General features: G+C 48.8%; 1 protein-coding gene across 2 annotated transcripts in view; it reads left to right on the top strand.

Moving 5' to 3' along the window:
- The window catches only part of EVA1C (eva-1 homolog C), a 352,894-nt gene extending 347,089 nt beyond the window's left edge, over window positions 1–5,805 (top strand). For both annotated transcript variants that reach the window (XM_085623116.1, XM_085623117.1), the window contains exon 8: window positions 2,285–5,805. In XM_085623116.1, the coding sequence (XP_085479242.1) occupies window positions 2,285–2,661 (377 nt within the window). In that variant the 3' untranslated portion in view covers window positions 2,662–5,805. The remainder of the gene's footprint in view (window positions 1–2,284) is intronic.
- The last annotated feature ends 13,297 nt before the right edge of the window (window positions 5,806–19,102 follow it).

Raw genomic sequence — 19,102 nt, 5'->3', positions numbered from 1 at the left:
TCGATATCCATTACACACCCCTTCCAAAGCGCCTTACACGGCCCTTTCAAATTGTGATTTGGTATGGATTGGAAACTCCATTTTGCGATTTGGAAAAATATTTCCTTATCACAAAATGGGGTTAATATAAATGAAAAAGGGATTTCCAACCGCAAAAATCTTTACTACACTTTGCACTTATTTCTTGTGACACAATGTAACTGTGCATGGATTTAAAACCAAACAAAATATCTGTAATTAAGATGTTCCACTTAAAGACATGTTTTGTATGTTTGGAATGCGTTATTGTTTTATAGATGAGCTGCTGTAAGCTTTGGAATGTGAAGACACAACTTAGAATAACATGATAACAAAATTGGTAAAATAGGTACATATGCCCTGGAATGCACTGTGCAACAGAAATAAGAAGGATTCTTTGACAACTGGCACCTGCATTATTTGTCATTCTTTGTTTTTGGGTGGCCATTGCCTCATAGAATATTATCACAGATGTTTGCATGTATAGAGACACTGACCAAGAGATATCTTCTTTTTTCCTTCCAACTCACAGTGATGTGTCTTTGAAGGATGCAGTAAAAGTGTCAATGGTTGAACAGGTCGAAAGATACTTGCTTACAACAAAAGGATCACTTTTTTGCATCAGTAATCTCCCTGGCAGAACTTGCAGTCCTCCCTAATGTGATTTAAGTACATGGGCTATCCCAAAATGGTCTTGAATTAATGCCACACAGCACTCTAAGTGTGGCGGAGAGGGGGTTTCTGTATCCTACTCTTCTGGTGTATTCATTAAATAACCCCAGCCACTGGTCTATGGACCTTTGTTCATCGAAAATGAGAAGTATAAAGGACCAATCAGAAATAATCTACATTAAACACATAGCAATAAAATCATTAAAGACTTTTAGTACAGTCAATAAGAAGATCTTGTGTGAGTTAAAGGGTTTTATTTTCAATCTTCATATTTATTCAATAAGTATTAATCTTCTAAGTATCAGCATTACAAGTTAATGTATTCCAATAATGAACATTTCAATATAAGGATCAACACAATATTAGTCACAATAACAGTTACTATTGTAACAATGTAGCAATCATGTTCCATAAGGGAGTTCCCTAATCTAATTTAAGCTAGAATGAAATTGAATAAGGTGTCTGTTCAGATACCCAATAAAGAGTTCAGTTGAGAGAATAAGTTCATAGGCATAAAGCCTTTGCATATTAATTGAAGGAAAAATCAAGCTGGAAAGTATTCTCATCTACCAATCAGCAGACATGAAGAGAGATATATTCTCAAGAACCACAGAGATAAGTCTCCAGCAATTGCAAGTGAGGGAAGCGCCCTCTGCTCTAGGAACACACACTTATATAAACACACAACATTCTATATGGTAACAAGTGTCTTTTTGTCTGTCCCCAAGGTACAAGAGGATTTTAGACAGCTCTTGGGAATAGGTAAACTCCCCATCTTCTCAATTCTGCACCATGGGCTACAGACACCAGTACGTGAAGACACTTCTTCCCATGAATCATCCTTTCTGTAGTCTCCCCGTGAGAACTGCTGTTGTCTAATACAAAACAAATGCCTATTAACAGAAGGCTTCTGGAAAATGACAGCATCTGCAGAAAAAAGAGAAACTTAAGTTTAACTGAGACAAAATCCTAACTTTACTACTCCTAAATGCCCTTAGTGAATAACGGAAGTCGTAAAGTTAGGATTTTGTCTCAGATTACTTTTGTGAATCGGGTCCAATGATCGGTGCTCATTGAGTAGCAAGGGGATAGCCCATAATGTAAGTTGTGCCAGGGCCATTTCCATATGTAGCCATTCTATTTAATTCAAGCAACAGTCAATCGTTCACAGTAAAATCTAAAAAAGAAATTCCAACAAGAAAACTTAGTTTAAATGTTTACCACAAATGGGGCATCCATAAAACATAACAAACCATCTTGATACACCTGCACTTAAGTTAGCACTGTAGCAAGTTGTCAGTAATTTTAAAAGTGGATAGTGAGGACTATGTCCATGAGTACTTTACAATCATGCAGGTTTTTAATCTCCAGCTGGTATTTCTGGAAGCAGCAGCTAAATATACATACAAGTTCTTACAAATTAGCTTCATCTAACATCTGTATTGCTGCTTCTGCATATCACAAATAACTGAGGCCTGATTGCACTGTGCCTGCTCCATGATAAATTTGGCTCCTGACCACAGCGCCAACCACAGCCATTTGTCCATGCGTCCATTTTGTGAGATTGATCTGACCGCTCCTTCTTTCTCTGTAGACCACCCTGAACGAGCCGCCCTGCTCTTCATTTCCAGTATTTGCATTGGCTTAGTCCTGACGTTGTGCACCCTAGTCGTGAGGGTCTCCTGCACCGCAGATTTTCAGAAGCGTCACCAGATGCAAAGCCAGCTACCAAAGGAGAGTGCCTACAATGAGGACAGCAGTGAGGAGGATGACGAGGAGGAGGACCCAACGCCTTCAGACAGTTCCGATGAGGTGGTTGGACTCTACAAGACATCTCACTTTGTTCACTTTTCAATGGACCCGGCTGATCTGGCAGAAAGAATCGATCGACGAGAACAGATCATACAAGAAATCTGGATGAACAGTGGTTTGGATATACCTGCTGCCAGGCATTTAAACACATATTACTAAAGAACCCATGTATTTTGAAAGGATAATGAACACTGTGTGGGATTTGTTTTGCTTTTTCTCACCTACGCCTTCTGTGAAGGGAAAATTGTGTGAGCCAAACATCTGTAAGAAAACAGGTATTTCAATGGCTTTAGACCATGTTATATGCACCCATTTCAGGGATATTGTTGGAACAGATGCGTGGCTTATGTTTATATTTTTTTACTGATTTCTATTTATCAGCACCAGCTTAAGAGATCACTTAGTACTGTAAAGTAAATAGTTTATCTTGTTTAAGAGCAGAGCTATGAGTTTGTCCGTCCAAGAAAGGTCTCTAGCCTGTGCGAGGCATGCCAGGGCATTACTCTTGTAGTAACTCACAACACTGGATTACAACTAACACTTACTTTACTTGAGGAACATAAAAAATGGTGCTTACCCTACAGGCACTAAGCAGCAGGATATAGTGCTGTTGCAGTAAAATGTGATTTTTGCTACACATAAAAAAAGATATAGGACCACACACAATAACTGCAAAATTGTTAGCCACAGCTGAAGAAAGGGTAGAAATGTGCCTGAAAATTCACAATTTAGTCATTCTGTCACCATGAAAATCAAGCTGTGATTGGTTAAGTAGCCAGTGTTAGAGCAGTCGTTGGCCAATGGACGGAGGAGATTACATAAGAACATTGACCATCTTAATTTCAAGAGAACATTCTTTTCAAACGTTGCCTTCTATTTCCATGAAGTAGCTCTACTCAGAAACTCCTCTCCAATGACAAAAGGTGACATTCTAATTTTAGGATTTCTGCTGCTAATAAGATCAAGGATTTGACGTATTGGGCATTCCCTGCCTCTCAACCAGTAACAGCTTTTGTTGCAGGCGAATTCAGAGGTGGGCATTTTACACTCCCAAATAGTCATTTGTACGATGAGATTTTGTTAAGCTTGTACAGGGAAAATCTGAGATTTTGTAAAGGAAAGGAAGGGATGGTATGCAGTATAACTTTCATTACCACTTCCTCTGCAGCACCAGGAGGCATTGTTTCTGCACTGTGGTGTTAACACAAACTAAACTTCTGCTTTGCATTCACCTGATCCTTTTATAGGCCAAAGCAAGTGGACGGGGGAAAGGGTGGCATTTTTCCCCAGGCCCCTTGCTTTTGCAAAGTCCCACCTTCCTGCTCCAAAGTATATTTATTGTTTTAAAAGCAAGCCTGCCATTTTTATTTATTAATGATGAGACAGCCACTAGATGATGCCAGATACTATAGCTGCCATGTTTTCCTAGAGTCCAGTTTTTAGGTCGAACCAACCACAGAGCGCAGCTATCTGCTTGCAGAAGATATATTGTGGGCTTACAAAGAACATACAGGCCCTTGCAGCGACCCAAAGCTTACCATTGGTTGGCTTTCCTGTCACTCTCATTTGCCTGTTTCTTATTCGGGTCTCAGCTTGTCAATCTTGTGTTTGTCCTTCCATGGAGCATAGTCTTTTTTCACTCCTTTTTGATTGTCTGGCTTCTATATTTTCACTTCTTGCCTTTCAATCACTTTTTTCTTTTTGGTTAAGCACTCTACAAGAGTGCATGTGTTTTCCAGCTGTCTCCCCCATGTACTTCTCTCTCCCTACTCCCCGTGTTGATCTCTGTCGGTCGTGTGCCTCTTCCTACCTCTATAAGGTACTCACTTATGTGTCCCTCCCCCAATGATTTCTCGCCTGTCTGCTTCTCCCCTGCCCACTCCATGTCATTTTCTTGCCCACTGCTTCTCCTCCCCATTCCCACTCTCTGTGTTGCTTCTGTCCCCCATCCTCCATTTTGCCCTCCTTCTCTGTCGCATGTTGCTTCTCCTCACCACCCCCACATTGCTTCCTCCCGTTCGCATCCTCTGTGTTGCCCACCCACACCCTACATGTTGCACCCCCCTGTGCTTCAATAAACGCTGTTGCAATTCTTTTTATTTCCCAGGCCAACTCAGATCAGCTATTATTATTCACCAGTGCTGCACAGCATCGGGGATTTTGTACAGTATGGCTAAAAATCCTTGACAAAGCCACTAGGTCTCCAAGGCGCAACCTATTTGTGTTGCCCGTGCTTGTTTATAGTTAGTATCTGGTGCTTGTGCCACAAATGGAAGAAGTGGGCCCCCTTCTAGTTTTGACTAGGTCGCACACAAACGTCTGACAGATCCAGGAGAGAGAGAAAAGAAGATTAGAAACAAAGCTAGACAACATGCTAAAAACATGGCACTATAGGACAATGAAGACTGGCAATAACAACTTGAAGACTAAGATAACAAGGAAAGCTGATATACAGTACAAGAAAAGAATTTCAGAAACTGAGATTGCTACGTGAACAAGAACTCTTGGTCTCAAAGGAGAAGAGATGGTATTATCTGTTCCTTCTCTTTAATAAACTGTTTGATTTTCTCTGCACTTTCTTTGGAAATGCCTATTTCAAGATAAGGAAACACACATTACATGCATGTTTAAAGTTTAGTGAGGACTTTGCTAGCTGTGTGGTCTACAGGTTTGAAGTGGAATGCCTTTCAAGGAGAGAGGGACAGGACTAGCAGGCCTCTTGAAGAGTGTTCGCTATTCTGAGTCTAATCAGATGTTTGGTGTTCAGTGTCCTGTGGAATATGAGGGCTGGTATCAAAGGGAATAAGAAATCGATATGCTGATTGAGTCCCTTGGACTCAGTAGAAGATTGATGTAGGTAGAAAGGAGGGCTGGATTGCCCATAGGTATCTCTGTGAAAGGGTTGGTCAAGCCAGGGTGATATGACACACCATTCCCATGATCTCCTCAAAATCAGGAGTGCTCTTGGGAGAAAGAAAAAATGTGGCACTGCAAAGCAAAAGAGTTTTGTCCACTCAGACAGGAAAGGGACAGGTCACACAAGTACTTGTGTGTTGTGCAAACTGATTAACTTTGGAAGGTGTTGGTTCAGGGAAGATGCAAAAAGGTTTGTTTCTGGTTGGTCCTACAGCACGTTCAGTGGCAGGAAAACTCAAGAGTTCCAAAAATCACTAGACAACTAAAAACATAACTTATGAAAAAAAAACTCTTAATTGAGTAAAGTGCTCTTTTCAGAGAACTTAAATTGTGTATGTATTTAGTCAGAAGTGTGAAACACTTATCAATTAAAGACCTTTGAAATCACCAATGAAGTCCTTTGCAAGTTTGTTGGTGATTTTAGCTACATATGATAGAGTATTGACTTTCTGTGTCCAACAGAAATAGCCATCTCAGCATCCTCAAACACAAGGAGGGCATGATGGGCCCAGCCACATGCAGAGTTGAGGTTTGCCTTACCCGGGAAAGTTGCCACCCCCCAAGAGCCAAAGAAGGTAATCCGAACTCTTGAGGATACTGACTTGCATTGCCATTTATGCCATTCCCAGAGCTCGTCCAGCTTCATTGAAAGAAGGAGAGGAGGTGCCAAACAATTTCAGGCGTGGACTGCATTCTGACCCTAATTGCTTGTCAAGGGCCTTCAATGTACATATTCTTATAGGCTGAAGTCTTGATGGGATACTGTGCCAGGGGCAGGTAATTACTGCAGCATGGTTGGTTGGCAGCCATTCTTTGAAGGTAAGATGGTTCAGCGTGGAAGGGTTGACCACAGAATCTCTAAACAGGTAGAGAATGTGGGTTGCTATGGCAGCCAAGCACCTGGAACAGCTTGGAGGAAGGAAAGATGACTTACACTGGAGGGCCTGGACCAGATCAAACCGCTCTTTGTCATTTTCCCAATTGTCACCACTAGTCCCTGGATTTGTGGATGGAAGCCATCATTACAAGAATATTCTGCTGGTAAGGCCTCAGAAGAAGTACGTTGAAAAACAGATCATAATAAACATCATAGAGTCTGGGTACCCTGGCCTAGTGTAATCTCTTGCAAAACGCACAAGGCCTGGCAACGGTATTTTCCATGTGCCTTTTCCGATGCCTTTCTGGTATAACTCTGGTGGGTAGCCATTTCTATCCTGCAACAAACTACATGATAGAAAGTCGTGCAGGAAGAATTACTTTCAGAAACTGAACACATGTAAAGAATGCCAGGTGGAAAGCAAGCGTTCCCGTGGCGGTGTTATCAATGACCCGTAGGGGATATTGGAACTGGACGTGGCTTGCATTAGTTGATCCTTGGGTACCAAATGGAGGCTATGTAAGGGGGCAAAGGCATCTCCATAGTATGGTTATTGAAGTCACTCATCACAGCGCCCTGGATCACCAGAGGGTTATACCAAGTGATGTCTATTGAAGTCACTAATCACAGCACATTGAATCACCAGTTGTTGGAAGGCGTTACCCGGGGAGGCTGCGGAATGCGTTCCCGACCACCCGGAGGCCCACCTTACCCAGAGATAGGCCGAGCAAGAGCAGGGAGGCCCTTCCTGGAAGGGTCTCGTACCTAGGATCGCACACGCTGCACTTACACTCTTCTTCGGATAGAGGGACACCACACAGTAATTCGTGGTAAGATAATAAGCTTTTATCGGTGGTTGTCAGGGATCTTTATGATCAGGCAGGCAGGTGCAGAATTAATGCCACAAGTGGCAGCGATCTCGTGAAGAGGGGAAAAAGGGTAGCGGGACAGTCTTTGAATCAGTGACTCTGCGAGGTATCCGGCGCACAGCTCTCAATCCTCGAGCTGAGGGGATGTTGCTTCTCTCGGCAATCTCTGCCGATTCTCTTGGAGGAGCGGGCCGCGAGTCACTCAGCAGGCACCGGAGGTTCGTAGTTCGGGGAGCCGCGAAGGCGTCAGCAGGGCTCAGATGGTTCAGAGTTCGGGGAGCCGCGACAGCGTCAGCAGGGCTCAGATGGTTCAGAGTTCGGGGAGCCGCGACAGCGTCAGCAGGGCTCAGATGGTTCAGAGTTCGGGGAGCCGCGACAGCGTCCGCAGGGCTCAGGTGGTTCAGAGTTCGGGTAGCGTTCTTCTGTTCGGGGAGCGATCGAGACGCGACCAAGTCAGCAGGCTCTCGTCAGTCCAGGTCTTCTCTGCCCCGTCCCGTCAGCACCCCTTGTTATACTCCCCCTCCTCTTTGAAGTCCGGAGTCCTCGCGGAGAGGGGTCTGGTGCCTGGGGGGCGGTGTGATGGGGTTTCCTGTCGCTCGGCCCCTTGATCTGTTCAGGTGGGTCTGGGAGGGACCCCAGACGCCCAGCAGGCGAGGCGCCTGCTCACCGGGGGCCTGGTGGTCGGTTGAAACCTCCCTCGGGGAAGAGACCAGAGGTGTGACCGGGTCGGCGCCTCTCGGTCTGGCTTGGGGGGTTCCTCTCTCCCTCGGCCGGGCATGCGTGTTGGGGATCTGGTCGGCCCTCGGGATGTTGGCCCACGGGGGCCGGAAGGCCGTGTCCACGAGCTGCGGCGTGGTTGTAGGGTAACTTGCTGGTCGGGAGGGCCCACGCCACGAGGCCGGTCTCACACGTGCCCCCCCCAGCTGAAAGGCGGGGAGAACTACCCATCCACTTGGGGGTTCTCCTCGCTGAAGCGGAAGAATCGGGACAGGCCGTCCGCGTTGGCGTGGTCCGTCCCGGGGCGATGTTCCACAGTGAAATCCATCCCTTGGAGGGAGATGGACCAGCGTAGCAGCTTGGGGTTTTCCCCTCGCATCTGCATCAACCACCGCAGGGGTCGATGATCTGTTTGCACTCGGAAGTGTGTTCCGAACAGGTAGGGCCGTAGCTTTTTGAGGGCCCAGACCACTGCGAAGGTCTCTCTTTCAATTGTGCTCCACCGCTGTTCCCGGGGCAGCAACCTTCGGCTGATGAAGGCTATGGGCCGATCTACGCCTTTGTCGTCGAACTGGGAGAGGACTGCCCCGATGCCGTGTTCCGAGGCGTCCGTCTGGACCACAAACTCCTGGGCGTAGTCGGGTGCTTTGAGCACTGGGGCCGCGCACATGGCGGCCTTTAGGGTGTCGAACGCCTTCTGGCAGGAGGGAGTCCAGTGTACTTTCTTGGGGTGTTTTTTGGAGGTTAGTTCTGTGAGGGGGCCTGCGATGCTGCCATAGTTCTTAATAAACCTTCGGTAGTAGCCGGTGAGGCCCAGGAAGGCCCGGACTTCCGTTTGGGTTGCGGGGGGTTCCCAGGACAAGATGGCGTCGATCTTCGGCTGGAGAGGGGCGACCTGCCCACTTCCCACCTGGTGCCCCAGATATGTTACAGAGCCGTGCCCAATTTGACATTTACTGGCTTTGATGGTGAGGCCGGCCCGGCGCAGAGCCAGCAGGACTTGACGGAGGTGCTGGAGGTGCTCGGTCCATTGGGAGCTGAAGACCGCGATGTCGTCGAGGTATGCTGCGCTGAACCCCTCTAGTCCGGACAGGACCCTGTCCGGGGCATTCTTCATTCCAAACGGCATCACCCTAAAGCGGTAGTGCCCATCCGGGGTGGAGAAGGCGGAGCGCTCCTTGGCTCCCTCGGTGAGGGCAATCTGCCAGTATCCACTAGTCAGGTCGAAGGTGCTGAGGTAGCGAGCGGCCCCAAGGTGGTCAATGAGCTCGTCGGCACGGGGGATAGGGTGAGCGTCTGCTCGGGTGACCGCATTGAGTCCTCAGTAGTCCACGCAAAACCTCAGCTCGGGGGCAACACCCGGGGTAGTCGCTTTCGGAACCAGGACTACCGGGCTGGCCCAGGGGCTGTCGGAGGGTTCAATCACCCCGAGGTCTAGCATCTTCGCCACCTCGGTCTGGATGCAGGTTCGGACCCGATCAGGGACCCGGTAGGCCCGATGTCTCACTGGCGGGCTGTCGCCGGTGTTCACGTCATGGACACACCAGTTGGTGACCCCAGGGGTCAGGGAGAAGAGGTCCGCGAACTGCCCTAGTAGCTGGCGGCAGTCGTGGGACTGTTGGGCTGTGAGGGCGGTTGACAGTCTCACTCCCTCCACAGACCCATCGGTCTCCTTCGCCCCCAGGGGGTCTGGAAGGGGCTCGGTGTCTTCTTCGGCCCCATCGTCGGTGGCCAGGAGTAAACTCAATTCGGTCCGTACAAAGTGAGGTTTGAGGCGGTTCACGTGGAGAACCCGGAGGGGGTTCCGCGGGGACTGCACATCGACGAGATAGGTGACCTGGCTCTTCCGCTCGACCACCTTGAAGGGCCCAGTCCATTTATCTTGGAGAGCGCAGGGTGTCACCGGGGCCATGACCCAGACTTGTTGGCCCGGCTGAAACTCGACCAGCGTGGCATTCTGGTCATACCAGCGCTTCATTTCTTCTTGACTAGCCTCGAGGTTCGCTTCTGCGAGTTCTCTGAATTTCCGGGTCTGGTTGCGGAGCGCCAAGATGTATCGGAACACATCCGGGGGGGTCCCCCGGGGGGTTGTTTCCCACCCCTCCTTGAACAGGCTCAGGGGTCCTCGGACGGGATGTCCATATAGTAGTTCGAATGGGCTGAATCCCAGGGATTTTTGGGGAACCTCCCGGTAGGCGAACAGGAGACATGGGAGGAGGACGTCCCACCTCCGGCGTAGGGGTTCCTCGAGGCCCATGATCATTCCTTTCAGTGTTTTGTTAAAGCGCTCGACGAGGCCGTTTCCTTGGGGGTGGTACGGGGTGGTGAATTTGTACGATACTCCGCACTGCTGCCAGAGGGACTTCATATATCGGGAGATAAAGTTCGTACCCCGGTCACTCACGACTTCGCGGGGGAACCCCATGCGGGAGAAGATCCCCATCAAGGCTCGGCCTACCACGGGGGCCGTCACGGTGCGGAGAGGGATGGCTTCGGGGTAACGGGTGGCATGATCCACCAGGACGAGGATGAACCGGTGGCCCTGGGCGGTCTTGGGATCCAGCAGTCCCACAATGTCGATTCCTACCCGCTCAAAAGGGGTACTGACGACGGGGAAGGGCTGTAGCGGAGTCTTGCACTTGCCCCCACTCTTTCCGCTGGCCTGGCACGTGGGGCAGGACTTGCAGTGGGCCTCCACATTTGCTCGCATCTTGGGCCAATAGAAGTGGGTGACGAGCCGTTGGTAGGTCTTATCTTGGCCTAAGTGTCCGGCCAGGGGTACATCATGGGCCAGGCCCAGGAGGAGACTTCAGAAGCGTAGGGGTACCACTAGTACCCGGGCCGATCCCAACTCGGCCGACTTCTGTTCGCTGTACAGGAGGCCGTCCTCCCAGTATACCCAGAGGGTGCCAGTCTGGTCGCCTGCTGCTTTTGCCTCGGCCTGTTGTCGGGGTCCAATGAGGGACGGGCAGGTGGATTGTTCTCGGCAGAACTCTTCACGGGAGGGGCCCCCTTCGCAGGGCCACTGGGCCAGTTCTGGCAAGTCCTCAAGTTTGGTCAGGGTTTCGGGGTCGCAAGGCACTGACCCTTCGTCGGGAGCGGTCGGTTCGTCCAGAAGGGGGTCGTTGGCCTCTGGTGGTGTATTCTGCATCTCGGGGATGGTGGTGGTGTTTAGCGGCATGGCCTCTCCCCCCTCGGAGGAAGGCGCCCGGAGAGTCATTGAGCGCGTGGTGGCGCATACCCACTCGGGTAGGCCCATCATCTCGAGGTGGGCTCTTCGTTCCACTTGTCCCCACGGGGAATTCTCAAGGTCGTTGCCCAGGAGGCAGTCCACGGGCTGGGAGGTTCGGACTGCCACCTTTAACTTGCCGGTGACTCCCCCCCATTCGAAGGGGACTAGGGCCATCCGGCAGAGGCTCTCGGAATTGTCTGATGATATGACGGGGCAAAATGCGCCAGGCAGGATCTGATCTTCGGAGACCAGGTGACAATGAACCGCCGTGACACTCGCCCCCGTGTCCCGGAGGCCCTCGATGCGGTGACCGTTGACCGTTACCTGCTGTCGGTACTTCTTCGTGTTGGCGGGCAGGGACGTTCCGGGGACCATCTCCCGGTCCCCTAGGGAGACCAAGGCCATGGCGGCTGGTTCCCATTCTTCGGAGTCTTCCATCTCTTCCCCCAGGGCTACGGAGGCCATCTGCCGAGCCGGCGGGGTTGTTGTGGCGGTCCGCTGGTACAGGGGACATTGAGGGTCGCTGGCATAGTGTCCGGTCTGTTGGCAGCGGAAACAGGTGATCCTCACTCGGGGCCCCGGCCTCCCTTGTGGCCCGGTGCTGGCCGGAGGTGGAGCTGGAAAGGGCGGAGATTGTCCTCTGGGAGGGCTGAGCGGGGATCCCCCCGGGAGCTCCCTTTGCCGGCCTTGATTCCCTCCGCCCCTCTGGCGGGGGGGTCCCTGACTGTGGCGACCGTAGTCTCCCACGGGGCCCCGGGAGGTCCGGGTGTTTACCCACCTGTCAGCCTCGACGGCCAGTTTTCGAGGGTCTGTGAGTTTGCTGTCCAGGAGGTGCTGGCGCAGCTCTACGAAGCAATTAGCGGCCAAGTGTTCCCAAGCGATCAGGTCGAATAGCTCCTCAAAGGTGGAGACCTTGCTGCCCTTGATCCAACCGTCCAAGGCCCGGCTGTAAAAGTTCACGTACTCCACCCAGGTGGTACCAGGTATCTTTTTGCAGTCTCTAAATCGTTGCCGGTACATTTCAGGGGTGAGCCCATATCTGGCTACTAGGGCCTCTTTCATGTGACTGCAGGAGTTCATCACCGTGGAAGGCAGGTCCAGCAGGGTATCTCTCCCCTTGCTCAGGAACCGGCCCCACAGCCCAGCCCCCCAGTCTTTCTGCGGGACTCGGTGGGAGGTCATGGCGACTTCGTAGGCCTTGAACCATTGCTGAATATCGTCGTTCTTATAATATTCTTTCACCACATCCTTGGGGATGTGGACCTTTGGTTCCACGGTGGAGGAGATGGGTTGGGTTTCCGAGGGTCGGGCTTCCGCCTTCTTAGCCTTGAGCTCGATTTCTTTTAGGCTACGTTCGTGCTCTAGTTGGAGTTTTTTCTCTTCGTGTTCTCTCTGTCGTTTCTTTTCCTCTAGTTCTCCTTGTAGGCGTAATTGTTCCACCACCAGTTTTTTTTCAGCTAGTTTTAGCTCTCCTTCGATTTTTAATTTTGCTAGTTCTAGTTCGTGGTTGCGACCTCTTTCTCGGTCCACTAGTTCCTCTGGGGATATGCCCCCCTCGGGGGCGCCGTTCCTCCCCAGGGTGCTTCGTGGTTCGTTGGGAGGCACTCCTTCTGTTTGTGTCCGGGGAGTTTCCGCCTCGACCCAGGTTTTTAATACCCCCTGGAAGTCCTCTTTCGTGCTTAGTCCGGTGGTAGCAATTCCAAAGTCTTTGCAAAATTGTTTCAGTTCTCGGTGCGTATAAGATTCTAACTGGTCCCTTTGGAATGCCATGCTCGGGTTGGTGCCTGCGGCACCTAGGGAAGTTTCTCCTTCCATTCTTCTTGGTAGTGCGTAAGCCGTCTACTGCACGATCTCTAGGTATTGGCTCGGATCCCGTCGCCTGCCACCAAATGTTGGAAGGCGTTCCCCGGGGAGGCTGCGGAATGCGTTCCCGACCACCCGGAGGCCCACCTTACCCAGAGATAGGCCGAGCAAGAGCAGGGAGGCCCTTCCTGGAAGGGTCTCGTACCTAGGATCGCACACGCTGCACTTACACTCTTCTTCGGATAGAGGGACACCACACAGTAATTCGTGGTAATATAATATGCTTTTATCGGTGGTTGTCAGGGATCTTTATGATCCGGCAGGCAGGTGCAGAATTAATGCCACAAGCGGCAGCGATCTCGTGAAGAGGGGAAAAGGGGTAGCGGGACAGTCTTTGAATCAGTGTCTCTGCGAGGTATCCGGCGCACAGCTCTCAATCCTCGAGCTGAGGGGATGTTGCTTCTTTCGGCAGTCTCTGCCGATTCTCTTGGAGGAGCGGGCCGCGAGTCACTCAGCAGGCACCGGAGGTTCGTAGTTTGGGGAGGCGCGACGGCGTCAGCAGGGCTCAGATGGTTCAGAGTTCGGGGAGCCGCGACAGCGTCAGCAGGGCTCAGATGGTTCAGAGTTCAGGGAGCCGCGACAGCGTCAGCAGGGCTCAGATGGTTCAGAGTTCGGGGAGCCGCGACAGCGTCCGCAGGGCTCAGGTGGTTCAGAGTTCGGGTAGCGTTCTTCTGTTCGGGGAGCGATCGAGCCGCGACCAAGTCAGCAGGCTCTCGTCAGTCCAGGTCTTCTCTGCCCCCGTCCCGTCAGCACCCCTTGTTATACTCCCCCTCCTCTTTGAAGTCCGGAGTCCTCGCGGAGAGGGGTCTGGTGCCTGGGGGGCGGTGTGATGGGGTTTCCTGTCGCTCGGCCCCTTGATCTGTTCAGGTGGGTCTGGGAGGGACCCCAGACGCCCAGCAGGCGAGGCGCCTGCTCACCGGGGGCCTGGTGGTCGATCGAAACCTCCCTCGGGGAAGAGACCAGAGGTGTGACCGGGTCGGCGCCTCTCGGTCTGGCTTGGGGGGTTCCTCTCTCCCTCGGCCGGGCATGCGTGTTGGGGATCTGGTCGGCCCTCGGGATGTTGGCCCACGGGGGCCGGAAGGCCGTGTCCACGAGGTGCGGCGTGGTTGTAAGGTAACTTGCTGGTCGGGAGGGCCCACGCCACGAGGCCGGTCTCACACCAGTTATATCAAGTGATGTCATCAACACTCTTTGAGTTGGGAATTATGATTCCTCAAGTGCTTATTGGATCATCCTGTTTAAAAATAATAGAATGCTCCCACTCTTGTTTTTGCCTACTAATATACCATGATTGGTCTCTTGTTTTAAATGTTATTTTTTATAAGAAAGTTACTTAAGTAGGGAGCTAGTGAGCAGTGGCGGCTCCTTTTCAATGACGGAGGAACATCGCCACACTGGCTCAGAGCCAGTGGCCGGACCATGGGAGGGAGGAGGAGTGGAGTGCACTTATAAGTGCGCATGTCAGTTTGGCTGGCGGTCTTGGGACGGCCAAGCTGACATGCACAGTTAGGTTTATCCAACCCAGCTGTATTCCACAGCCGGGTGGAATACAAACTCCCTGTGCCTGAGCGTGTGTTCAACCAGTCCGCTCGGGTCAAAGCCCATGCTGCTCTCATGCAGCATGAGAGCAGCGTGGGAATTAGATGGGAAGTCTCTGATGGTATCCCAGGGACTTCTGCGAACAGGAAGGAGAGAAGCACCGAGGCGCAAGGCAGCCAGCGGCATCAGGTAAGTTTATTTTTATTATTAATTACCCCTCGCTGCTGCCACTCTGTCCCCCCACTCTTTTATTGTCAGCACCCACAACTGCTAATGAGTGGAATGCAGAGAGGCTGTATTGGTACAGCAACAAATATGTGGGTGCAGTGTTTTGGAATGTTATTTTAGGAATTGAAGTCTAATGTAAAAAGGCTACCTTGTAGAGGACAAAGGGCAGCAGCCCAAGCAAAGATGGCCATGCATGTGAGTGCATCATGTCTCTTTGGTCATGTGAAAACACAACAGTGGCTAGGGCCGGACTGGGAACCCAAAGCAGCCCTTGCAATTTGTCGGGCCATCCCCCGGGTGTGGAGGAGGGCAAGTGTGAAGCACTGCTACTTTTGTTACAAGGGTCCGATATTGAAGCACCACTGCAAAACCGACCCCCAGTAACAAAACCGGCCCCCACTGCCCCAAGACCGGCCCTCACACCTTACAACCTCACGGGGAAATGCCTGATGCCCACTGCAGCCAGTCCGGCTCTGACAGTGGCATTGTGCATGACCGAGAAAAGATGTGAGCAGTGCCCAGGGCCGGACTGCGAAACCAAAGCAGCCCTGGCAGTTTTAATAGACCATCCCCCCTGCTGCTTTTGTTACTGGGGGTGATATAGCAGAACCATTACAAAACCGTCCCTCAGTAACAAAAACAGCCCTCACTGATGCAAATCCGGCCCCACCTTTCCAGCCTCTCGGGAAAATGCCCTATGCCCGCTATGACCAGTCCAGCCCTGGCAGTGCCTGACACCATGCTGGGAGGCAGCACAAGTAATGTAAACTGCATGGACTGGTAAGTTCACAAATTGAGCAAATGACACTGAATCACAGTACGTAGAAACAGGAAATGGGGTGAAACAGTAAAAGGATTTATCACATACAGCTGGAAAGGCAACAGGGAATGTAGGGCCCAGTGGCTAGACATCCGGGGCCAGAAAAAGAGCAACCCCAAAAGAAGACATGGAGGTGTGCTGATAGAAACACAGCAGTCCTAAATGGAGATATCAAGGCTAGTGGCAAATGAAAGCCCATGAAAGCAGAGTTAGAGGGAAACATAACTAATAAATGCAATAAGCATTTGTCTTGATGAGGTAACATCAACAGAGAAGGACAGGAGCACACACAGCAGAGTTGTATTCGATGTTTACATTGCTATACAGTACTCCTAGATATTTGTATGGCAATTAAAGAGAAATAGTGCATATAACGTACACATCCTTGTCTTACATTACAATATTTGTTTTAAATCCTATAGTTGATTTAGAATTTATATTTTTCACAAGGAGTGGAAAATACGTAGATTACATTAATTTGCCATGCAAATACAATAGCAGATAAGTGAATATTACAAAGATACATCCCTCATTTATTAAATGACTGGCACATTCTTGGAAAAATTAAATGAAATAATAAAAAAGAACGAAATACACCACTACTATGCTCTGTGACCACTCTCGTCCTATGTTTATTTATGCTTCCAACATATTTCTTTGGTGTCCACTTTTAATTGAAAGATGGGGTGTTAGTACGTGGCAATGGAAATTAGTAGTCATTCTTAGGACCTAGTGATCTATCTCTGGGACTAATCACACTGCATGATCATACCACCCTAAATAGTCCACCTCACTTTTTAGAACCACGCATGCATATGTAAACTTACATCCTCGCAACATGCATCACTAACAAAGAAATCATTTTCCAACGAGATAGGTATCCATGATAATTGTGCCATGTTGAACTGACACAGAAGTATAATTCCAGCTGGCATATGTGAGTTAATGTCTCAATCATTATCCAAATAAGGCATAAACAATATCACTGCTGCAAGTTATCATAATATCATCAGTTCCCGGCTTTGCATGTTTTAGGACCCATGAAGGCTCTTGTGGCCCATTTGTGCCTACCTCAATCATGATTCCTTACACATTATAGCAGGTGTCTATTACATAACCCTCAATTTCCAACTGAACAAATATCAATTGAATTGATAAAGAGTGCTACAGAGATCTGGAAACGCTACGACCCACAATTACCTGGTGAAATCTAAGTTTTTCTGGCTCCACGAGTAAAACTGCTTTGTTGCAGCCAAAAAGACACATGACACAACCGGTTCTGTAGAAGAAGTCGCTATGTTAGTGGTGTACTACAATGGCAGCATAGACCCCTTTCAATTTAATGAAGTTCCTGGACCTTCCCAAGCTGGTCTTCCTGGGTTGGTAGCTATCACTCACCAGACCCCTCGGTCTGCTTGTATAAAGACCCAAGGCGTTGTTCCTACTCTTATAGAAGTTAGTTCTCAGACCTTATTAAGGGGAAGCACTGGCAGGGCCATCTGTCTACCAGAAAGCTAATGCTAATTAACCTACTGGAGGCTCAGGCAGGTAAAAGTAAAATGTGACTTTTTAAAAAAGACTTTCCACTGAATTCAATTTTTACTAAATATAAACAGTGCTTGAATTGTCTCAAACTAGACATAGCTACGATTTTAATTCTGAACTCTAGTTTTTCTCATAGGACAGCTACGTCCCTTTACAGTGAAATTAGCTTTTGGGGGCTATTCAGTGTAGGTAGATGCCACCATTAAATTATTGTATGTGCCGTTTTTAAATACTAGGCACCATATCCTGTGGGCTCCAAGGTCTAGTTAGGAGTGATTTACTTAATATTTAAAAGTAGTGTTTTTTCCTGTCAAGAAGGATTATTTTGACAGATTCACCTCCAGATTTAAAAGCTGCACAAGTCAGGCTAGAAGAGTAGGCCTGAAGCTATGTTTTTTGTCCTTCTAGTGAATGGCACAATACGTGCTGTAGTCTAAAGGTGAAATGTAACTTACTGTAAACTTAGATATGTTATTTGACAATTAGCCTATTTTACCATGTTTTAGGGGAGGCTGGACAGCAATGCCCCATTGTGCAGAGTTAAAAAAGTAGAAGTCCACAAAAATGGGGTGACCATCCAAACTAGGCACTTTCTCACAACAATAACAAATGATTCTTTTACAGACATCTAAAGGTGTCTACGGTGGGGTTGTGACACCATGTTGTTAGTACTACTTGTAAAGCATACCCTTACCTGTGATTTCTTGGTGTTTAAAGATAGCACACCATCTGGATAAGAAATGTCAGGAGTTACTTTCTTCTGTGAGCTTGTTTGAAAAGCAATGTCTTTAAAAATGTACGAAATAACCCTAGAGTCAGTTTCATGGCGAATCTTTTCCAGTGGAGAAGTAGAAGTTACAGGGGCCACTACATAAACGCTCCGCCCGCCCAATCCCTATTTGCAAAACTTTGAGACCATAAGTCGATTTGCATGTGTTGATCTAATATTACGTGTAGAAATACACTTGTCTATTTTTTCAGCCACAAAGTTAAGAGCCATCCCATTCATACTTTTGAACACTGTGCAGCACACTTTAAACTGTATTAGTTCCTTCACTGGTAACCAGTGGAATTTCTTTAATAATGTCATGGAATGGATATGTCTACGAAGAAATGCCAGACTGACAGTCTTATTCTGGGTAATTTGAAGCTTATGCTGAGTGATGTTAAAGAATTGGCATAGTCGAGACTAGAAGTGATACTTTGCATCTCCATCAATTTCCATATCTCAAAAGATAAAAGTGGCACAATTTGGCTCAGCAATTTCAGTACTTAGACACAAAAGAACCTACCTGAGATTGCAGTGTGAGATTTCCATCAATCACAATGCCTGGGCTCTGTGCAAAGGTTGTATGAATCGGCACAAGGCCAACTTTACTTCTCCAGAATACTTGGTTCCATATACTGGTTTAAATATTCAGTAAGACTACCTCCGTCTTGTCTGCATTCAATTTTAATTGATTGGTACTCATCCAGCCGGCAATAAATTTCATAGTACTTTGAATTCCTGCAAATGAAGTGGAGGTGCCATCTAGATCAGTGATACACAAAGTACGGCCCGCTGGCTGCATGCGGCCCTCCTAACCTTTACATGCGGCCCCCTGGGCAACAGCAGTCCTGGACTGCTGTTTACTCGACTCAACACTAATGTTAAAAAATGTTTAAATATACCAGCAAGCATTTATTTAAAGTTAAGGTGAAAACATCTTGCAACAAACCTATCAATATATGATAGTCTTTTTAAAATTCAAAAAGGGGTATTTCATTAACATGCGGAACAATTTTCCTTAGTATATTAGATTATATCAATGCATTGAGAAGCATTATTTTTTTCAAAAGGGATAGTTTTCAAACATGAAATAAGAAAGATTCATTCTTTGACCCACCCTGACAACAATGCCAGTAGTGAACTAAGAGGCAAGTCAGTTGTTACATGCACCCTCTGAGTGGCCTGGATTCCTCATATGTATGAACAACATTATACTTTAATCAAT

The sequence above is a fragment of the Triturus cristatus genome, chromosome 8 (assembly GCF_964204655.1).
Source record: "Triturus cristatus chromosome 8, aTriCri1.1, whole genome shotgun sequence".
In the NCBI taxonomy this organism is placed as follows: Eukaryota; Metazoa; Chordata; class Amphibia; order Caudata; family Salamandridae; genus Triturus; species Triturus cristatus.
This window is presented reverse-complemented; position numbering and strand designations above follow the sequence as displayed.